This window comes from Tinamus guttatus, unplaced genomic scaffold (genome assembly GCF_059628265.1).
Source record: "Tinamus guttatus ecotype Peru unplaced genomic scaffold, ASM5962826v1 Tinamus_guttatus_pri_ptg000535l, whole genome shotgun sequence".
NCBI lineage: Eukaryota > Metazoa > Chordata > Aves > Tinamiformes > Tinamidae > Tinamus > Tinamus guttatus.
The window spans coordinates 1,052,473-1,076,030 of NW_028289069.1; the positions used below are offsets into that span (position 1 = coordinate 1,052,473).

Consider the following 23,558-nt stretch of genomic DNA (forward strand, 5'->3'; position numbering starts at 1 on the left):
CAGCATGCCATTCTAAATTGTGTGTTAACTTCAACATGTAGACATGCAAACATGCACATCCAGGCTGGAAATAAGTTATCACCTTAGTAAGAACTAGACATATAACATCATCAGATCTGCCTACTTCATGGTCACTGCACCTATTAATTGCACTACAAAAGCACTACTCCTAGCTTAAAACTTTGTGCATTCTCTATATTTAAGCCTAAGCCATCCAAGTATCTGAACATTTGTTTTATACAATTACATTGCACATCTACAGTTATTTTGGCCTTTTAATCTAACATAAATGGCAGCACAAACACAACTTTTCACAAACAGAATATATCCAAAGAGGCTGCAGCTTCCCCACCTTGCCAGTACTTACTGGGAGTTTCTAGTCTACCTTTTCATTCACAAAGCCAGTACTTCCTCAAACTTGTGAAAGCTGCCAAAATATCCTGTCTGCTTTGGGTTGACTTCTCAAAGGACTAGCTAGACTCAGTTCTACACAGATCAGTCTGCACATTTGTTACAGCTTTGAGGGTAGCCACAAATGTAAAATGTCAGACTGACCTAAAAACCACCTACAAGAACCCTGTTATTCATTTCTGTTTTCATTATCAATTAATATTTAAGACACAAGAACAAATAATGATGTGAGCCCAGACCCTGGGAATTAGAGCACACTTTTCATGCAGGGCTCCAGCATATCACCTTTGCATCACTTCAGTCCCATTTTTTGATGTCTGAAGTGGGACGTGGACCATATACAATTGTTGGGGTGTCTTTTCAAGAGCAGATGGTTGCACCTAGAATCCAACTGTTCATCTACAGTTTGCAATAAGATTTGTTCCTGCCCTTATCTCAAAGGTCTGTCTTGGCTGCAGCCTACATTCTTCAGTTGAATTATCTCCCAAACTCAAGCAGCAGATGGGGATAAAAGTAGCCCTACAGCTGAAGATAGAATTTTTGGCAACTTAAGAAGGTCAAAGCACAAAAGCCACAGGACACCACCACACATACCAACACGAGAGATAATTCTTTCAAATGTAAGGGCCAGCCTAAATCACTACAAAGAAAAATCCCAAACTCACTGCTGAGAGATCCTTGTAAATGTGATGTATTAAACCATTACAATGCTGTTCTATTAAAACACTGCTATCGTCTGATTTAGTTATTCAGACACAAAAGCAGACCAGTAGAGAAACAGGTAAGCACTACAGCAACACATTTCAATTCTTAAACCTTTTAGATTATCGAGTTAGCTGGAACTCAGACAGCTATTGCCATCATGCTCAAAAAGAGTTCCTATCACACTTAAAAGAAAATTAGAAGCAAACTCCTTACCTTCCAAGTCCCTGTCCTGCAAAAAGTGCACCAACACAGCCGTTAAATTCAGTACTCTCTTCACTATTTCATAGAAACTCTGTCCCAAAGGCATGCCAGCTAAATCTTCCAAGGGAGCAAAAGTACTGAAAGTTTTAAAAAAAAAAAAAGTTAAAAAAGAAACAAACAGAAGATCTGCATAGTCTTAGAAGAACTGAAAGGGATTTGAGAAAGATGAAGCTCAAGTGACTACATATGAAAATACAGAGTGTTAAAAAATAGAGTTTTGCCAAATTACATTTTTATGGTAAAATGCAAGTTGAGGTTTTACATTTATAGTTTCATCCAATTTTGATTAAAGAAATCAACATTCACAAGCAAAAAAAAAAAAAAAAAAAAAAAATGAAGAGCATCAGGATTCTCCCAGTCATCCCTGAGCAAGATGAGATGGATACAGAATGCTTATTTTATCCTCCAATCTGCAGGAGAGAAAAAAAGTACAGCAGCAGAACACACACACAAAACACATTATATAAAACACCGATAAAAAAGATATCTGAATTTCTTGCAAATCTCAGTTTTGCTCATCTCATCTAGGGGAGCAAAGTTCCTTGTTAATGTATCTGTAGATAATTTTAGAAGTTTCCTGCAAATTTATTTCCTATAGTTTACTCCTTTGCTCTTATGCAAATAACACTCTAATTTGATTAGAAGGCATTGTCAATTGTCTTAAAAATTATTTCCAACAACTGTGAAATAAATTGTGGAGAAGGGAGGTTGAAGCATCTCACCCAAGAGTGGACAGGGCACCCCATAAAGAGGGGACATGAAAAAACACACACAAAGCAAATAGGGTTTTTTGTTGTTGTTTTGTGTGGGTTTCGTTTGTTTGCTGTTTAATTATTAGGTTTGCTTTGCATTTTGTAGCCTTTTTCTCCCCCCCTCACAGTAGGCTATAGTCTGCTATGTATCTTTGAAAGTCACAGCAAAGATGGCACAGCCTAGGAAGCTGGAGGAATCACACATTCAGAATACTTTCTGCTGACAAAGTTTACCTAACTATAGCTTCTAGAATCATGTTAAAAGTACAGAGCCAGTCAAGAGACAGACATTTGTTCTGGCTTGTTTCCTAAAATTGGACAACTGATGACAAATTCTGCCATTGAAGACCAAAATATTATAAATAGATTAGCGTGTTACTCATTTTTGGTCATTTGCCTTATATTTCTTAGGGAACCGCCCTTGTGCAAACCATCCAACAAGTCACAAGGAAAACTGCAGACATCCATGTCAACTCCACAGGCATGTGCTGGGCTCCCTGTGCATAGATGCCCTTGAGTGTCTCCATCTGCCTCAGCTGGCCAAGGACTTTGGCCCATCTCACTCAGTCCATGCTATAGGCCAGGAAAGAAATGATTGTTAAGATTATAACAGATTAATGATCGAGCAGATCAGCCAAAAATTACTATGTGTTGCTGCTGAAGAAAAACACTAAGAAACACTGATCAAGGTCCTGTCTTATCTCATAAATTCTGTGTTTCAGAAGCAATTTTGCTTTTGAGGTTTAAGCACCTCACAGGGCTAATACAGCTTTGAACATTAATGAGTCATAAAAGAGACTGGAATAAGGTTACAAGCTACTAGGGCATGAAGGAAATAGAGGCTGGCACAATTCACACAGCACAAACAAAAGATCCTTCATATCACTTCAAATGTGAAAAAGAGTGAGATGCTAAGCAGCAACAGACTCAGCCCAGACATTTCCCACTCAGTGCCTGGGACCCTGCCACCCCACAGGATTAGTGCAGGGTGAGCTGCTGAAGCTCATGCCCAGCCTGTGGAAGAAGTGTTTGTTGAAGAATTGTTTGAAAGCAGGAACCGAGAGGAAAACTAGGGCCTAACCAAAGTTTTGGAATTACCAGGCTCGCTTAGGGTGATACACAGTTGCCACTTCCAGGATGGCTAGTGCACACGGACTCAGTTCCTCCACAGTTCCCTGGGCAACACAATCTGCGCTCCTCACAGCTGCAAAGGGGAGTAATGGAGGATGGAGCGGGGTGAAGACTCTGCGGCCAAACTCCGTTGCGCTCCCTGTGCTGGGCTGCTGATAAGCCGCACAGTGGCTGTCTAATGGGAGATATACGATAACATGTCCGGTGCTGAGCCAGCAAAGGTGTCAAATCACTCCTTTCAGATGAACTTTGCTTGAACTTTGCTCATTATAATGTGAAAACCACACCTCCATCCCAAAAGTTACCCACCTCCGAGGTACGACCACCCCTCACTGAGCATGCGCTCTAGATTTTCAATTAACGGTACCTTTAAATGAAAGCGAGAAACTTTTTCACCAATCAATAACAATATTAAGTACGACTCTAGTGACTCAAGTTCCACCTGAATGTAAAGAAAAGTATAAAAGGTGAACTAAGGATGTAAAGCTGGGGGGAAGAAACCATCATAACTCCTTGGTCAGTCGACAGGCTGAGCCCCCTTCCCTCCCCTCGCACTGGGACGCTGCCTGAGGAGACTAGGAAGTGAGAGGGAAGAATCCATAATAAATTCTGGATCAGTTGATGCACTGATCCCCCTTTCCTCCCCTTGCATCAGGACGCCGCCTGAGGAGACTCGATACTGAGAGCCCTCTCCCATCTTCTGGGGTGAGTGATGATTGCACATTTGTACATCAGAGCTAGCTAAAACCCCACGCTCTAGTAGAGAATTTTCTGTACTGACATCCGAAACCTGCTTTGTAAATGTTGCATTTGAATAAATCATACTGTTTGTGAACTCGGCTACTTTTTGGGGGGAGGCGATCGGACCTACAGTTGACAGGCTGTTCGTGAATCCAATACTGCCAGAGTCGAACTTATAGGTGATTACTCTATTTGGGAACTCGATTCGCTCCTAGAAGGCGATCGGACGTACGGTCCACAGACTGTTTGTGAATCCGATACTGATTTGATATCTCCTTTCCTCCCACCACCACCACCACTACGGCTTTCAAACTGCAACATTTTCACACAGCCTTACAAAAGCAGCAAACTCAGCTGGCTACTCCAGCCTCACCTGTTAGTTTACTGCTGTATCTATTACCTAACAGTGCTGGCAAATATTTCTGACTTTCACCTGAAAATTCCCATAGATATCCTATGTCTTCCTCTGAATCCAGCTGTCCTTTACCTGAGGCAGAAAGCTCCTTTCATACTCAAACTACAATCCCCACCACCACTTTTTTTTTTTTTTTTTTTTTTTTTTTACTGTTTGCTCTACTTCTAGGCAATAACCAAAGCTATTTTGATAGTAAGACTTCATTTTCTTCATGTAAAAGAAGAGCTAAATGCATTAAGCTATGTAAAATCCAAATCAATATTTCCTTACATGTCTTCTGAGGAATCCCAAAGTACATGATAGCTTAAAGCTATCTTATAAGATACCTTGATGATAAGATAGGGATCATTTGAGCCATTGCTAATATGAAATATTTCTCATACTTCTAGGAAATCTCTACTAAGCTGGAGAGAGATAAGAGACACATTTCCAGAAAAACTGAAATGGCTTTAACTCCTACCACATCTCTATGAAAGTAGCACACAATCAAGAGAAGAAAAATCTCACCATCCCTATAGTGATACGAAGGTTTCTGTTATTAAATAGGCTGTAAGGACATCATGGATTTCAATAAAAGAGCACCTTAAATTCAGCAAGTACTCGTACTTACTTTTCAATGCCCTTGAGAAACTGTGCTATCACATCTAATGCATCTTTCGTGTAGAAGCTACTCAATTTAAGCCGAGGGAGTGAATGGAGAAGGTCCCAAAAGTGAGGTTGCTTATACAGATTTTCTATTCTGGAAATCATTTCCTCTGCTTCATTCAAATTCACCTTTATGTAAGGGAAATATTTAAAACATGACAATTCTTCAAAGGGGAAGGAAAATAAAACCACACACAACAGCAGCAGCTGCCTGTTACAGAGCTGGAAGAAACACTAAGCTATCACTTTATGATCAGAAGCATAACAAGACATGCTGTACTTTCTAAAGAAGAGTTGCCTTTAAGAACCAACATAGAAGTATTTAGCCCTCCAATCAGATTTTAAGTGTGGGTAATAGAGACTAGGATTCTGACAGGGACATCCCATCTTCCTTACATTTTCTTCCTGGGGAAATAAAAATAGTAAGTAAAAAAAACAAAGATTAATTGATGGGACTTCTTTAAAGAGGAATTGCCTGAGGTAAAAAAAGATGTATTATAGGACTACACCATCACAAAATACACAAAATACAGGATTTAGCTTAACTTTATTGAACAAGCCTTATTTCTCTAATTGAATATTTCTGTAGGACTTTTCTGGATAATATTCAGCAACAAGAGCATGGCTTATACAACAAAAGAGGCTTGTGTGTAAATGCTCTGTAACTGATAGTCCACTTTCAACACTTTCATGCTGATAAACACAATTGTTTTTATTTTATATTCCATTCCAGAAAGGAAATTTCATATTGATACAAGTCTTCTCAATCAAATTTCACATGAGCAATGTAAAGTTTTGATGCTACTAAAATGTTATCCAATTCAAAATTATAATCAGAAATCTGGGTTTCATGAAGTATCAGTTGCCATCACCCAACTATGTAGAAAATCTATTGTAAGTATTTTTAAAGTGAAGCCAGTGATTTGCGAAAGGTACAGAAGTGACAGCAACAGTGACAAATTAATGTGCCCATTCGGTTGCCTTTTTCTTTCCTGCAAAGATTACCAAGTAATTGAGAGAGTGAAAGACTGATCTATCAGGATTTCACAAAGAGCTAACCCACATATACAGTCAGAGATATTCTGGAAAAAAATCATGCTGTATTTGTGAATCTGCCTTCTGTCACGCCCAGTTGAATTTGCTTGTCATATTTAGAATTCAGTTTTGCGATTTATTAAGTAATCGCCTCCAAATAGCATCCCCATATTTTCGATTTTTAATATTAAGCACACATTAAGGTAAAAGCAACTTGTAAGATATTTTATAACATGATTTCATATGGCTATTCAAGCTCTGGCAGATGCACTTTCATAAACCTAATAAATAGCCTTTCAGCATTTTTTAAAGCAACTAACAGCCTAGACTATTTTAAAATCAGTAATTTAACAGTTTTTTTTAATCATATTTCCAATGTTTTTCCCTTGAAAAGGGTACTTTTTTGAAAAGATACTTTACTAAAACTTGACAGAATACATATTTCTAACCATTATAATAAAGCTGCCTCAAAATCCAGAACTGCAATTTAGAAATAAACTGTAAAAATACTTACAGTGAGAAAAGTGGTGCTGTTATGGAGCCCTGTAAAAATCAAAATATTTTTCCTTTACAGAGAGGCATCATTAACTTCAGAAAAAATCATTTTATAAGCAACAGCAAGTAGTACAGAACAGACATATCAGGCTTGTAACACCTCTAGAAAGCTAGTGACCCATTAATTTTCTGTGCTTTCCATTGTTTTCATTATTATCAAATAAACTGTTTTAAAGAAATGGTTTATCACTGACTCATCAGTAAGAGAATTATCATCACCACAACTTCCAGAACGTAGCAGGCTCAGACAGCAAAGCGTGAAGCTGCCCGATTTACCAAAGCCCAGATCTGCTTAAACCCTCAGCCAGAAAGACAAGTAGGAGAGGGTCCCCAAGGCCTGTCCACCTGCTACGAAGTTGCTCAGCATGCAGGGGGACAGAGGGAAAACCTCAGTACTTCTATTTCACTCTTCCCACACAAAGACTGATTTGTTTGCCTATAGTCACCAGGTGTTATCAGCTGGTGTGGCTTTCTATCATCTCTTTACTCTTAATACAGCATAGACTCCAACAAGGGGGAAATCTAGGTCATTCCCTAGAACATACCCTTCTTCCTAAATCTTGACCGTTACATTTGAATGCACATTAGACTGAGCACTGATTTAGCCAACAAAGAAACCATTTGTGAAAGGTGACTTTCACTGGGAATTTCATGATGGCCACAGAACATAACAACGCATTTTTCCTAGATTAGGTAAAATTGCAAGGGGGTGAGAGGACAGGATTTTTACGATAATTATTCCCAAGTTCAGTGGTTTTCACTATCTGACAAAGGAATTCATCTGAAAGATCATAGTTTACCTGAAAACCTTGAGTCTTCTTCCCATAGTTTTTCCAAAGCCTTGGCTTTCTCTGTGGTCTCAATAAACCCTTTTGCAAGCTCTTGTATGTCTTTCATGAAAGCAAGATCAGGTCCTATATAGCTCCTCTCACCACCTTGAAAGCCAGAAGTACTTTTCACAAAAGAAAGAGGAAAAAAAGAATTAAGACATGAAAACAAATAGCTCAAAGATATGCATCACCTCACAGCAGCACTTTCAAGCCTTTTGTTTTTTTCCTTCTGTCTCCTCTTCTATAAACTAGGATGCATTTATCTAATTCTTATTTTATTCAGTTCATCAGATGTGAAATGTACTACTGAGTTGTAAAATCTTAGGGAGAAGGACAGTGAGAACTGATGTGCTGGAGAAGTTCACCTATACCAAATAACCCTATTCTGGCAGCAGCCAAAGGAGGACACAATCCAAGAAGTCTTTACCATATCTGAACATATTTAAGTCTTTCCCAGGTCTATCATGAATCCAGCAGATGGATCTTTCATGCCTTGAACACCATAAAGTTCCAGTTTCCCTACTGTATCTAAAGAAAGGCAACATACAACACAACTGTTAGCCAGAACAGGAAATACGCTCAATGTCAGCACAGAGAATACGGATAAGTTCCTCTCTCTAGGACCTGAAGAAAGCTGGTGCTTCAGTTAGGTTATTGAAGAGCAAAAAAACTACATTACTAACTCCGCCATCTTAATAAAAAAGCAGCACATACACTGTATGCCCATTCCCAGGAACATGCCCCTTAAGATCCACTACTATTTGAAAGATAGGAGAACAACATCTGTGGTTAAGTACTTTTGCTTTATGTTGACTCCCACATTAAACTAGCATAGCATAAGTAAACACACGACTCATCCTGGGTTTATAGACACTTTGTTCCCTTGGAAACAGATAAAGACATAGCAAATCTTTGTTGTTGGAAAAAAAAATCTATACAGTTTGTATATGGTTTTACTTGTTTTTTTTTGTATAAGGTTTAAGTACATTCAGTAACTCAAGTAATATTGCTACTAGCTTTTCCCTGATTTTAATTCAGAAAGTTACAACTAAATTCATAACATTATGTTGTCTCTAACAATAATTCAGTGCTTACCTCAAAGTGAAATCAGAATTGCTTATGTTTCTCCAAGAAACAATATTACTTAGGCTACCCCAAGGCATCAAAAACAATGGAATAGTCATCTCTAATATGTTAGTCTGCAACTGAATTATATTTTGCCTTATAGAAAGTCTAGGTTATCTTATGATGAAACTCTGTGCAGCAAGAACACTTTTTTTTTGAATGCATAATTAGTTGTTTTATGATCTCAATTTAAAAGAACTCCATTCCTTTTTTGTCAGACGTATATACATTTTTTTGTTACAGTTCCCAAATCTGATGAGACAAGATTCAAAAAATGTGTACATAAGTGCAAAAAAAAAAAAAAAACCCTCCAGCCTTATCCCTAGTTGATTTACCCTGTTTGATTTCTTCAAGCTAATTGCTGACAACACTACCATGACCTTAATTAACTACCCCTCACCACAATAAATCCCACAAACAGCGCCTCAAAAGCAATGCAGCTCAGCAAGATGAGTTGTGCTTCTTCACAGTTCTCATCAAGAGTTCTCATGCTCTAAGTACAATTTTCAAACCACAAACTTTTTTTTTTGACATAGATCATAGAAGCTTTCAGTAGCAGCGGTAACTCAGCTCAAAGTCACACAAACCCTAGGGCCACTTTGGTGAACAGGGACAGAGCCGGGGCGGGTTGGGTGAGGGAGTGTGGAGGAGAAAACAACCAGCAACATACAATAAGCCAAAAACAAGGCAGAGTTCTAAAAGTCATACACAAAAATGGGAGGAGGAAAGAATTGAGTTGAGACTCTAGGAACAACAAATGAAGCAAAATATAAATCTAAAAGGCAAAGCAAAAACATAACATTACTGTTAGAAGACTATGTATAACATTGCTGTAGTCTCTTAGTTCTTCCATAAATTGAAAAATTACTAAGGTCCCAAAGAATCATTGGGTCAAGAAAAACAGTTTGAGACCATCTACCATTTACTTGGACACTGCATCTTTTTAAAAAACTTGAAAATAGTTTTATTCCCTTAGAGGCTAAAATTAAGAGAAAATAACATTGTAAAAACTATTTAACTTTGATTTCTTATTCGATCTAGGCCTTTTTTTAATCTTTTGGAGTCCACATTACTGAAGTGTTTTCCTCCTAATGATGGATTAAGCTGGAAGATAAAATCAGAGTCACAAGTCATGTACAGATTTGCTTTTTCACTGGATCAGATAGGTCTAATACTCTCTCTCAAAAAAAAGCTACAAAATTATAGACACATGAAGCAGCATGTTTTGCCTCCTCCCCGATTCTTATTCATATGCCGCAACTTTGGAGCAAGGGATGAAGAGAAAATTTAATCTTAAAACAAAGTTCTCAACTACTTCAGCACAGTTATTTGGATCCCAGCTAGGCTGACAGACGGCAAGATTTACATAAATCTTTCCAGTAATGTAACATTTGGGTGAATTAAAGGCAGCACAATTTCCTCACATTTTTTTCCTTTAAATAGTGTTTTAAGACAGACTTCTGTTGTTCAGGAGGAGGCTTTTAGAGCGATTAATAGGTGCACTTTAGCTGTTGTATTTTAAAATACTACATAAATTCCAATACCAATAACACAGAGACTGAAATCTAAGGTTTATAAGTAATGACAGTTGAAAAAGAAGCCCAGGACCTAATTGCAGAGGACATTCTAGCCATCAACTTTTTAAGAACAAGTGGCCAGCACTCAACTCAAGAAAAATCAGCACACAAATCTATTCAGAAAGCAATTAAAGTACTCCAGTTTTCACAGGGTGGGTTTTGAGGCAGGAGGAGATTATGGAGCAATCAGCGGGTGATAAAGAACCTATTTAGCAGCAGCTTTTTAAGTGAGAACTTAAGTCTACACCCCCAGCCCCACAGCTATCTCATCCTTTACTTTCAAAATGTTCCCTCACTACCTGTAAAGCTTCCCTTTACTACCTGTAAAACTGCTCAGAAAACGAGCAGCTCCTTGAAGTCCTGCTGCCCAATGCTCTATGCGCATGTCTATGGCAATGGCTGCGTGGACGGGCGAAGGCCGGCAGGTCACCCCGTGTCCTCTGCCTCCAGGTTAGGGGGTAGGGGACTCCAACTGCTCCCCCTCCCGTGAGCGGTTCGAAGGAGGAGCAAAGGGGTAGAAAGACTAGAAACACTGAAGAAAACACCTGGTAAGCCTTGGAGTGCAGCAGCTTTGAGCTCTAGGGAGAGCTTTGAGGAAAGCAAGGAAGCAACTTAATAGTGAATCTACAGGTGGAGCTATAAAAAACTATCACTGTTGTGCCAGCAGAGATGTGAAGCTAGACTTCAAAACCAGCTATAAGAACAGTTAAAACAAGTGATTTTCAGACAGTTTGCCAGTCAAAATATCAAGTGTGGTACAACAGGGCTCTTCTGCTTTAGGGGGCAGGAGAGGGACATGAGGATTCGTTTAAAAGAAATCAACAGCAGCAGTTGCTAGAACCAATAGAGAGCAAAACCATAAAATGACAAAATGAAGATTCCAGTAGCTTGTAAAAGAGGACACGTGATTAGAACCATGGTTTTAAGAGACGCTATCTATATAATTTCAATAGTAACTCTTCATGCCTTTCCAGAAATAGTTTGAGTACACTTCTTTCTTTATACAATTATTGAAACATTCATATCAGTTGTGACCATGACAAAACACCACAAAAGAACAAGTCTCTGTATTGCTTGAGCATATAAAAGCTATTGGCATTTCCTAAAGCTATGACCCAGAAACAAATTCTGGACAAATTAGCCAGGTATTCAAGATGATTCTTTCAGAACTCGTCTAAGATCTGAACTATGATGCATAATGCCATCTAGACTGGAGATTTTTCGTAAGCTTCACAGCAAACTCTTCATTCAACCTGGCCCCTGGCCCTGCATTAAAAATTTCTCTCTAAAATAGCAAAGCCACAGCTGTGCTGGCTCCCACTCAGCCTGTCACAGAACAGCTTGGAGGCATGACACCAACACATGCACAGGACAACAGTTTACTGCATGTCTTTTGTAGAGAGGCAGGATCTTTCCCACCACACTGCACATTGTATTATAACCCTTCCAAACTAGAGGGAAACAAACAAGCAAAAACTTTCTTAAATTATAAGCAGATGTGCAGGTACATACTCATCAGTAGCTATGGATTATCAGTAGCTATCAGTACCTCAATATAGCTACGCTTATCATGGCATTTCTTTGAAAGTCTTCTTGTCTTTCAGTCAGACGGTGGTTTTCCTAACAGCTTTGTGCACAGAAAACTTGCATCTTGATGTGATGTGCAAAACTCATTTCCAAAAAAATGGCATTCTGCTGTAATTGTACAGTTTTGGCTATTTGAATGGTCTAACATTTTTATGGTGGAGGATCTACAGAAGCCATAGCATAACTTTTGCCAAGAGTAGAAGATAACATATATATCAAACTGATAGCATGGTACAGACTGTGAAAACAAATAATTAAGTGTGAGGATAAAGTGCCTTTATCCTTAATAAAGGCAACATTGTTAATGCATATAAAGTGATATAAATAACTGGCTATGGTCCAAAGTAGATCCACAGAGGAAAGATAATTGCTATTACGGTTCCTATGTCAACTCTTCTTTCCAGCCAACACAGTAGCATTACTAGGATTCAGTTATGTTTTGGTCGATCTCAAGCTGACAATTTGGATCCCTAAGGCTATTGGCAGCCAGCATAAGTCAAAACATCCCTTAGGTTGATCTAATTTATACTGATAGACCTGCTGGAAAAGACTGACCTCACAATGAACTTTGTGTTACCTTTTTAACCTTTTTTCTGACCTCGGCTATATGCTACTAATGTTACGTGGCCATTATGTAGAGTTTATAAATATACATATATAAATGCATTTCATTTACAATTGGAAAAAGAAAATGAAATATATTGAATGTCCCTTGACTCTTAAGTAGGTCTAAGACTGCCTCCAGGAAATTTTTTTTCTGCTTTCCTTTTGAGACAAGATGTAATTCTAGGAGCTTATTCAAAGCAGTGTAAGTAATCATGCAGAATTTCAAAATAGTTTATACCTTATTAAAGCAATGATCTAGATGCTACTTAAATGTAACAGTATGAACAAAAACTATTATTTTATAAGAAAATAAAAAGGTTTTGAGAATGCTAAAATATTAGCCCCTTTAAAAGCAACTTCAAGATCTTCTTGTACTCATTAACACATTGAAAAACAAGGCAAAGATTCAGAGGCAAGATCACGCATCTTTATGAATGTGGCAGTTGCAGAGAAACTCTAAGTCTGTAGTAGTAAACATTGTCCTGGACAAGCAGACAACAACAACTTCGCTTGTACATTGGAAGACACACACTGGATAGCTGAGTTGTGTCAAGTTTATATATCTTACCGTAAATGTCTGTTTTGCTGTGTTGTATAACTGGTGTTCCTACATCTTGAACCAACATTACAGAAAAGAGTCCGCACGAAAGGATAAAGGCCTCGACTTGGCAAATCCCGAGCTTCCAAATAGCCTAAAAACAAGCAGTAGTAGAATGAAAGCCAGTTACGTTGCCAGTTATAAAGCCTGTACAAGGATGCTGTGTGCCCTTCTCATAGCAAGTGTGAGCAAGTGCTCACCTGTGAGTGAGCAAGTGCTTCATTTAGGAACAACTAATTCAGCACAGAGAGTGAAGAACTATTGTGTTGGACTATGACAACAGTGGGGCATTAGAGAGCAGTCTTTGGAAAGACAATTTTTACAACACTTGCAACATTGCAACATCACCACATGCTTGCTAGCCTGTCTATCCAACGTGCCTAGTGACCTAGATTAGAATTTGGAAATCTTCACAAAAGCAGTATTTCTCCTCTTTTCTCCCAGGTGTTCACAAGATGAAGAAACTGATATTCAGTGGTCTTTCAGTTTGCATATTGTTTGGATAAACAATAACTTTTCCATGTTTTACGAGAACATAAACCTCAAAACAAGAAGGAAAAAAAAGACCACACACTATTCCTTACTAGTACCTCTGTAATTACAATATAATTACTAGTCACAGGGCTCCCATTTCAGCTCATTTCTTTGTTTTAAATAGTCAAAACTGAGAAATAGTTTAAAGACCATTCCCACTCTTCCTTCAGCTGACCTTTTTATAACTATTACTTCAAAATTAACGGAGGGAAATAAGAAAAATATTAAGGCAAGTTTAAATAAACATAATATAGTTCACCAAACTAACAACTGGGCTAGAATTTTTGCTGAATATTCAGAATGGAAAGATGCAGAAATGGAGAAATTGCTACATTTAATAATAGCTACAAATCCTACTTTTATTTAGATTCAGATATCAATATTTAAGAGGCATGTACCATTAGAAGTTGCACCATTAGACAAGCCAGCCTTCAGTTCTTAGAAACTGTGCCTGATGTATAAGATCATTAATTTCAAATTGTGAATGACTAGTGTCAATTGCAGATTATTTTTATCCTTATTTAGCACACAAAGTCATTTTGTGAAAAAGCTCCCCAAGGGCGTGCACTGGATCCCTTCCCACTGAACCAAACACACCCCTATTGGACTCAGACTCTGACAGATTGCCTCCTTCTAGGGCTCTCCATTTGTTCCAATCAACTTGGTTGCTAAAGCTAGTTTGTCCTCCAGTGACTTCAAAGTGACACAAATTAATGTGTTCCCCTTTGTATATGTGCAAAGGTACCAAATCGACAAGCTTTTCATTATTTAGGTAAAAAGAGGAAGGTTGAGAAATAGTCAAGTCATTCCTAAAGCAAACTATTTATACAGAAAACTAAGCACTGAAACCAAGAATGTACTATCACTGTTTTATAAACATGCCGAGCCTTCTTCAAGATAATAAATCCAGAGGCTCTTGTACAGCAAGTATAATTAATTCACACATAATAAGAGGCCCAAAACATACGTGCTTGCCTTAAATAAGAGCTTAGTTTAAGCTCTCGTGCTGTTATATATCCAGATTCTGTCTCCCTGTCCCCCACCTCCCTTCTATCATCTCTTCTGTTCCTGGCTTTTGTTAGTACTGCACTTCATTTTTTTTTTTTCTGTGAAGTTGCTGAATTAGGGAAATTAACCAAAGGTGCTATTCCCTGTAATAACATAAAACATGAATATATCAGAAGTGATTATTAGGCAAAAAAATGGAATAGACCATGATATCATGAGTCCTTGCTTTCTGAATAAATGTGACATTGGACAAGATAAGAGCAAGATGAACTTTACAGTGTGGAGGAAGCCATTACAAGTTTTTGAATTGTAAGTGGAAATAAGAGCATTTATTTTTTGCCATGTGTTCATGCCAAATACCAAGCAAGCAGGCAGGGGCAAGATTCACCCTATCTCACTGAGCAGATCTACTGCATAATCACTTGCCTCTCAGTCAGTCATCTAAATTCAATGTGTTGTCAATATGCATAGAAAAATAAACATAATTAGAAGCCAAATAATTTGCCTTATTCCACAGTCTAAAATTGGCCCAATTAATTGCACCTAAAACTAGGTATTTCTCCATTTCACCCCAGTCCAACATGACTAGCTCAGATCTGCAGCTAGACAAAATTGAATCTCACTATATTTTTTTTCCATTGCCTTTACTACATTGAAATGGCACCTTCTCATTTATTTTTCTAATAGCTCTTAACTACTTTAGGCAGATTGGATTGAACTAGAAGAGTACAGATGAAACACAACATACAGTTTTCCTTGTATTTTGGAGGCTCCTGGAAGCGGATTGCAGCCAGAACAAGGAAAAGTACACACGGCCAGAGTATTTCAGAGAGAGATAGGACCTGAAAAGGGAAGTTGAAACACTGCTAAATAGAATTATTTATTCACAAAATAAATTTAAATTCATATATATTTTAATGAGAAAAACATTAAATATACACTCAACAACTACATAAGGCGAAATAAATCATGAAAAATTAAATAATTTAATTTAAGGCTATTTTTAAAAAATATAACTTAGTTAAATACATTGGTTTCAGAGTACAAAAGCGTTTTCTTCTCCTTCTATATACAAAGTTTGTACATGCTTTCCTCTGATCAATACAAAATTAGCTCTGATACAGTGTTACTACAGCAGCTTCCAGTTTTCCAATATCTGATCCACTTAAAAACAAACAAACAAACAAACAAACAAACAAAAAATTCTGTATCTCTCTGCAATCCCTTATACTTCTCTGAAGCCTGGTGTCCTGGACTCTGACCAGCATCATGCCCTTGTTGCTCCCTAGATCCAGGACACTTGTCAATAGATGCTTACTTTTTACACACAGTCATCCCTTTATCATCTTTTTCATCTACAAACCATCTTTATCATCCTCAGCAGCAGCTCTGAGACATCTTACAGGCATCCTGTTGCTTCCCTGCCTTCCCATTTCCACTAGCAAGGTGAAGAAAGACTGAACAAGTCATACTCACATGATACATAGCATGTCCCTCCACATGGGCAGGGAGGTTGGGATCCTTGATTGAGCTGCATGCAGGGAGGAGAGAAAGGAAAAAAAAAAAAAAAAAAAAACCACACACACAAACACATATTCCTAGCCATTTCAGTTGCAAAACAAGGAGACAATACGAACTATATATAAGTACCTGAGAGGGTATGTAGGGAGGATGGGAGAATGAGGCCAAACTTTTCTCGGTAGTGGCCAGGGACAGAACAAGGGATAATGGGTGCAAGTCGAAACACAGAAAGTTCCATCTCCACGTGAGGAAGAATTTCTTTCCTGTGAGCGTGACAGAGCCCTGGAACAGGCTGCCCAGAGAGGTTGTGGAGTCTCCTTCTCTGGAGATCTTCAAAACCTGCTTGAATGCAGTCCTGTGCCACGTGCTCTGGGTGACCCTGCTTGAGCAGGGGGATTGGACTAGATGATCTCTAGAGGTCCCTTCCAACCTTACCCATTCTCTGTGCGATTCTGAGGCTGCTATGCAAACAACTTGGAAAGCACTTCTAGGTTTAACCATAAAAGTACAATGAACACACAAATACTTTATTTACTAACAAAGACAGAATAGAAATGACAAAAAAATCTTGTTAAACATGAAATTGGAGATATTTTAAAGGACTTTTAATTTCTCTGAAGACTTGAAAGTTTTATTATTAACTGAACAGGAGATGCCAAAACCATGAGCAAGAGGTAGGTGCAGACTCTAAGGACAGATGGTCAAGGTCATTTATGCAAAGGCTCCAGGTGCAGCTAATCGAGGCGATTTGAGCAGAGGCTGCAGGTGAGGCTGGTCAGGGCAATTAGGGTCTATTAGTGCCCTCAGGGCCCTGATGTCTCTGAAAGCAATTAGGTACATCTAGGTATTCACTTAATAATGTCTTTCAGATACAAGAGTCACGTATCACCTACCCTTCCTTGCTTCTCCTTACCTAGAGCACTTCCTTGCATCATGGGGAACGTTACAGGGAAGTATTATATGATATTTCCCCTTAGCAGGGACGAAACAAAAGCTTTCCAATAAAAAAAAATTTTTTCCAACATTTCACAATGAAGCAAGGTTCTGACTTCAAAATGTGGAGTAGTTCACTGAAACAAGTACACAAATACACTCATTCTGGACTTCCTGCGCCCCCCCCCCCCCCCCCCCCCGTTCTCATTTTAGGTTACTTTGAGCACATTTGTTCATATTTAGGGTAACTGGAAATTAACTGGACTTTCTCCATTGAAATTCCCTCTGGTATGCCATAAGATCAAAGGTCCTGCTTTCACAGGCTGTGATCTATAATTTGGGATAAAACTTTGCGTGGTATTCTTCCTGCAGATTTCCATGGGCCTTGTATCCAAGGTAGTCTTTAATTAATTGATTTGGACCCATTCCTAGGCTTTATTTTTTTTCCCTGCTCTTTTATTTTAAAAATATATTGTACTTTAAGATTTTGTACCCATTGAGAATTGCTGCTGGATAATCGAATGTTACTTAATAAGCAAAACAGGAAGAGGGGAAGAAATAACCAGTTTATAGGTATAAATGTTATCTGTTTCCATAGAAGAGGATACTCTGTGAGTCAATCACTTACACAGACAGTAATACAGCAGGGTATGCCAACTATAGAATGATTACAGCTGAGAAATCTCTTTGTTTCAAACTCTTCTAAAGGAATTTTGCTTATTCAGAATATCCAAAAATCTTGCATGCAAGAAAGGGTTAATCCCAAATCTGTGATTAACAAAATGAAGATTCTTAAAATACAGAAGCAGCATTTTTTAAAATGGACACTCTCTGGATTTTTTTTTTTTCAGATCTAGGGATCAAAATGAACAATTCACAGTGCCACTAGCTTTGTCACTGCAGCAGAAAAGCACCTAATGAAATGATAGGAGCTATAAACGGTTGTTACACTCCTTCTCAGCTGAATTGCCCTAAGTTATTGTCATTCCCCTGGGAAACCTCATTGCGCCTAAAGAAAAAGATAGATAGCAATGATTCTTAACAAATTTATAAAATTCAGGGTTTAATAAACATACCAAATTCATGACTGGAGAATACCAGTTAGCCAGGCAAGTACAGGGCTATTAGTCTTACTTCTGCTGTTTGAAAGGTTTTTAGAAAAACAAAAATATATTTTCCATTTTCAGTTTATCTCTGGTATTTCAGTAGGCATCAAGGACTTATCAAAGGTAGATTTTCTGGTCTAAAATGTTTATGCCTTTCTTTGGTATAGTACCAAGCATAGGTGGCAATAATAGTAATTGCAAAGATTGTAGGAATATTAAACAGCAATTCCTTTGACCACATTGCCTTAGCAGCCTCCAGCTGGCCTTACTGCCATCTCAAGAACTGCCTGAACATCAACAGCAACAACCATACAGCAAGTGCTTGGATATGAGGGACTCCGAAATAATTTGTCCCCAAGCACTGAAAAAAGCCTTAAATGGTCTTCTGGTGAGATAGTGATTTCTAGATGGGGGGGGGGGGGCGGGGAAGAAAAGCAGCTGACTTCTAGCAGAGTATGTGATATGGAGAAATTGGGGTAACTACAAGAACTGAGAAGGGGGCTGCAGAGGCAACAACAATAGGTCGGGTTGAAGTGAAAATCATCGGGAGGACACAATGAACCATTAGTGACCATATTTAGCAAGCTATTCCCAGTAGAGGTAGGGAGTAATGTGTTATACAAGGGAAACTTGTGTTCAAACAAGACAGACCGCAACAAGAATAGGTTCAAAGAAAGGGAATCCTAAAGAACAGAGTCCCTTGAGCCACCGCTTTGCCCAGGCACTGATGGGAACCAGAGTGAGAGACTGCTATTCTGGTGTCCCTTTTCTCCTCTAACTTATATAAGGAGAAAGCATGTATTAGAGCAAAAGCATTTAGGATTTGCATTTTATCTTCTGTTTAGCTTTAGTGTTGTCCCAGCAGCAAACTTGGTTAGTAAAAACTACATAAAAAAACACTAATCTCAACAGTAAAATATTTCTCTTAAATTAAAATATAACTAGGAAATGCAGTGATAATAAATTTAAACAATACGGTTTCTGGTAGTATGTATCTCCTGACCTCACAGAATCCCTAGTTCAGAAAGCTCAAACTTCTGAAAACTAGCAAGTGTGAAGGTACATTCTACACAACTGCAATCTCAAACTCTGACTGATGTCCAAACTTAGCTATTACATACTCTGCCTTTGTTCGTGTTAATAAGCTGGTGCCTGTATTTGAGTCAAAACACTTCCTGTATGCAGAACAGCTACAGTGTTGTAGTATGGCCCCTTCACCCCTCACTGCATGTGATAACATCTAATGCTGCAGGCTTTCTCACAATGGCAAAGTACTTCCACAGACCACACCAAAAAATAACCAGCCATGTCCTTCCTTAAATAAGTATTATATAAAAAACCAAACCCTTAAGATTATCTAAATAAATAATTCTCTAAATCATAAGTTTTTGATATGTTTAAGTGAAATATTTCTGATAGGAAGAGCTAAAGATTTATGTAATTGAGGTAATCTTATCTGAAGCAGCCAGCATTCCTCTTTGCAAATCTCTGGAACATCACAGATGAGGGAAATCAATGACAAACAGTTAATTGTAGTGACATTAACATATCTGTTTTGCACAAAAAATGTTAGCTCACTTGAGAGAATTCCCTTCCTTCCATCTTAAAAAATAAATCACATGTCCATCACAGTTAAACCAGGAAATTTCATCTCCTATTAGCGTATTATTTTAAAGCAGCCACCCGTTTTGTCTGCATATTGCAGTTTAAAAGGATAAAAAAAGCTTCGTACAGTAGATAAGAAAGGAAATCTAAAAGTATATATAATTTTAAGATATCATAATGGCATTCACCATATCTAGATTTTGATCTCGATTATACAAGCTTTATTACATCACCAGCAAGACCCAAAACATGAGGGAAATTCATTTGCATCCTCACCATTGCTACAAGCACCAGTAGTGTCTAATGGTAATTAACAGGGAAGCTGAGACTCTTCAGAAACTTTTATGTGGTTTCCTGTCTCATTTACAAATAGGCGAGCATTGCTATATTCAGCCATTTTAGAGCTAAAACTCACCATTCTATTTCAGACAATTAGAAGCCTAAAGGCAAAACCAGAGCTTTGGCAGCCAGCTGATTTTTAATAGTCAGTAGTGAAAAAGGAAAATCAAGAAATAGAGATACATTCTTTCCAACAAATTAACATATATATATATATACACACACACATATATGGTTTGCTTTATAATTTCCTGAAACTCACCGGTTGCCTCACACGGCAGAGCCAATTCTTCCAAAACAGAACCTTGAACTGGTGAACAGCATTTCCCATCCTGTCTTGTCTTTTCTTCCTCCACCTGGAGAGTGGCTTCTTAAGGGCTCTCTAACTAAGAATCATCTCACCAAGCTGTCTGGGCATATGCTTCACTAGCAGATTTATTCCAGCACAAGAGCAAGGTGGTGCAAGAGATTTGTCTGCTTGCCGAGAAAAGATTAGATTATGTTTCTGCCTCTTGTTTTGCATGCACGGAGGATCTCATCTTTCCACTTGCTTCTCAGTGCGATGAACAGTAAGGGGATGGGTTTATATAAATGCCTTCAGGGTGCTTTATTCTTCAGCATATATTCTGCACTTGTTTCTCCTTTGCTGGAGTAAAAACGAATGCAAGTAACAGCAAAACAAACAAACAAAAAAACCCCAAAACACCAACAGTATATAAGACATCTTCATTTTTTTCCTAGATTTGGGTGACTATTTGTCATTGTTAATTTCATTTTGTGTGCTTACTCTTAGTTTAGTGAAAAGAGAACAGTCAGAAAATAAGTGCATATTTTTGAGCGGAATGCTCAAGTTTCTGTATTCATCAATAAGGGGGTTTCTCCACAGTTTGGTTGAAGAGCAGGACAAAGGGAGGGGAGACTGAGCGGAGCCATGAGCGAGTGGGACAAAAAGAGCCATCTGCAACGAGATGGGGGCCTTTACAAAGGAGGGAAATAGGGCAATTCCCCCACATTCTTCAGCAAGGGGGACAAAGGAGTTGATGAGCTCAGGTGAGAACAGATGGCGGGAGGCCGGAGTTCGGTGTAGGAGGGCCGGGAAGGCTGTAACTTCTGAGTACCTTGGCCAATGGGGAAAAGGAGAGGGCGTCCCTCGGTCGGGAAATTAGGATGCGTCCCCCAGCAATTTGAGAGACCTGACAGGGATATGCCCGGTGGACTCTCCCTTTATTTGAATAAAGTTTTAGGACTCCTCTGTCTCCTTTTTGGACATTCAGTTCATGACACCAAGATTTTCCGCACATTTTTAACTACATAGCTTTGATGTTTTACTATGTGGAAAGGATGACTGCTGCCCTGATTGGGACTGTTACTTTGAGGAGAGGATTAAACCTTTCATCCGTTTGGTTCTCGACAAAAGGGTGGCCTAGGAAAAGACTCAGGATATCATCCGCCAAAGCTCTCACTACAGTTAGTGGCGAGATAGCCCATTTTTAAAATCTGAATCATGCATCACACATGGTTAGGACAGTGGTACGCCTGACAGAATATTATGCATCTCTCAATAGTGCTTAATAAATCTCATCATCCTTTTTTTTTTCTTTTTTTTTTTTCTCTGCAAAATATATTACTATTGAATGAAAATGATGTTTTAACAATCACAGGTATTTTTCCTCATCAAGACTAAATCACAAAAATCAAAAACCTTTTGGATATAGAAGCCGTTAGCAAGGAATCTGGCTTCCACTAGATTTGAGCTGAAAAGGCATTCTTGTTTTTACTCCACTTCAGACTGACTTGACTCATTATCCTATTAAAATCCTAATGTTTGAAACTGTACATGTTGCTGTTTTAATCCGTGCATTTGCCATGGGTGCAAGGAGTAGAGAAATTAATAAAACACAAATTAAATAGTTGTCGTGAATACCAGTAAAAATCTTGTACTAGCAATGCAGAAACCACAGATGAAGTCATGGCAGAAAATTGGCCTCTTATTGAAGTCATTGGCATCCTTGTGGCCAAGAAGGCCAATGGGGTTTTGGGGTGCATTAAGACAAGTGTCTCCAACAGGTCAAGAGAGGTGATCCTGCCCCTCTACTCAGCCCTGGTGAGGCCACATCTGGAGTATTGTGTCCAGTTCTGGGCCCCACAGTACAAGAGAGATGTGGAGCTGCTGGAGAGAGTCCAGTGCAGGGCTACAAGGATGATCAGGGGCCTGGAACATCTGCCCTATGAGGAAAGGCTGAGGGAGCTGGGCCTGTTCAGCCTGGGGAAGAGAAGGCTGAGAGGGGACCTATTAGTGTCTATAAATATCTCAAGGGAGGCAGTGAAGAGGATGGAGCCAGCATCTTTTCAGTGGTGGCCACTGACAGAACTAGAGGTAATGGCCACAAACTGAAACACCAAAAGTTCCACAGGAACTTAAGGAAAAATTTCTTAACAGTGAGGGTGACAGAGCACTGGAACAGGTTGCCCAGAGAGGTTGTGGAGTCTCCTTCTCTGGAGATCTTCAAAACCCACTTGGATGCAGTCCTGTGCCACGTGCTCTAAGTGACCCTGCGTGTGCAGGGGGATTGGACTAGATGACCTCTAGAGGTCCTTTCCAACCTTAACAATTCTATGATTCTATTCTATGATCTATAATATGACTAGCTGAACACCTTTATACCTCAAGTATCATGGGTTTTCCTGAGACTGAAACATTACTGATTACTGAAGCATTTGCCTAAATATAAATTTAGGTCCTCAGGATATATAAATAACCTAAGTTCTTCAGCATTTTCCTGTATTGGTTTAAATATGTTTGTATTTCTAAGGCAGAATTAATTAATTTATGTAAAATAACGGGCCCACTGAGCACTGCTTCAGTTTTCATTAACTCACATCTCACTTGTGTTCCTCCTTCATGGCTTCGGCATGACACCTCCTGCTGCCAGCAAACACATTGCCACCTTCCTGCTTCCCCCAGAGCTGTTGAGCAGCCCTGGAAGGTGCCCCACGTCCCATCATCCCTGCACTGCAGAGCTCCCCTCATCACACTCCCTAAGGAGGCACAGTGGATCTGGGCCAAGGACCCAAAAGGAAGGATGTGCCTCACCAAGGAGCGTCACTTCACGTCCGCTGCTTGCATAAGGGAAGCTTCTGCTTCTAGTCAAGGCATGCTTAAATCCCCGATATGTGGGTGAGATGAAATTTCTGTGGACAGTCTGAATATGCATTTTCAAAACAGTATTTCTCACTGCTTGAATCCTGTGAAAATATTCATGGGTTCATATAGTAATTTTGGAAAGCTGTATTGTGCGAGTTATAGGAAAAGTGAATTACAAATGATTATTTATCAAACCAGCCGACACGGAGGACGGTTGCTGACTAATATGTAAGCTAAAACGTCTCCCATGAATCACATGCGAAATTTTTTGAATAAGTAATTCTGCAAAATCTCTGCTCATATGCATAATATGTTATGTTGCGTATAATTATATACTCTCAAATGTTGCTTTTTTATGCTGAACAGCTTTTTGTGTATATATGGAACAACTAC

The 23,558-nt window shown here is 38.8% G+C and overlaps 1 protein-coding gene across 1 annotated transcript in view; it reads right to left on the reverse strand.

The window, feature by feature from the left end:
• Positions 1-16,972, reverse strand: part of ABCA13 (ATP binding cassette subfamily A member 13) — a 176,273-nt gene extending 159,301 nt beyond the window's left edge. Inside the window, exons 1-7 of the mRNA XM_088534081.1 lie at positions 16,931-16,972; positions 15,265-15,358; positions 12,945-13,068; positions 7,452-7,603; positions 6,611-6,639; positions 5,027-5,190; positions 1,330-1,454 (exon numbers count right to left, since the gene is read on the reverse strand). Coding sequence (XP_088390207.1) covers positions 1,330-1,454; positions 5,027-5,190; positions 6,611-6,639; positions 7,452-7,603; positions 12,945-13,068; positions 15,265-15,358; positions 16,931-16,972 — 730 coding nt within the window. The remainder of the gene's footprint in view (positions 1-1,329; positions 1,455-5,026; positions 5,191-6,610; positions 6,640-7,451; positions 7,604-12,944; positions 13,069-15,264; positions 15,359-16,930) is intronic.
• Between the last annotated feature and the right edge of the window lie 6,586 nt (positions 16,973-23,558).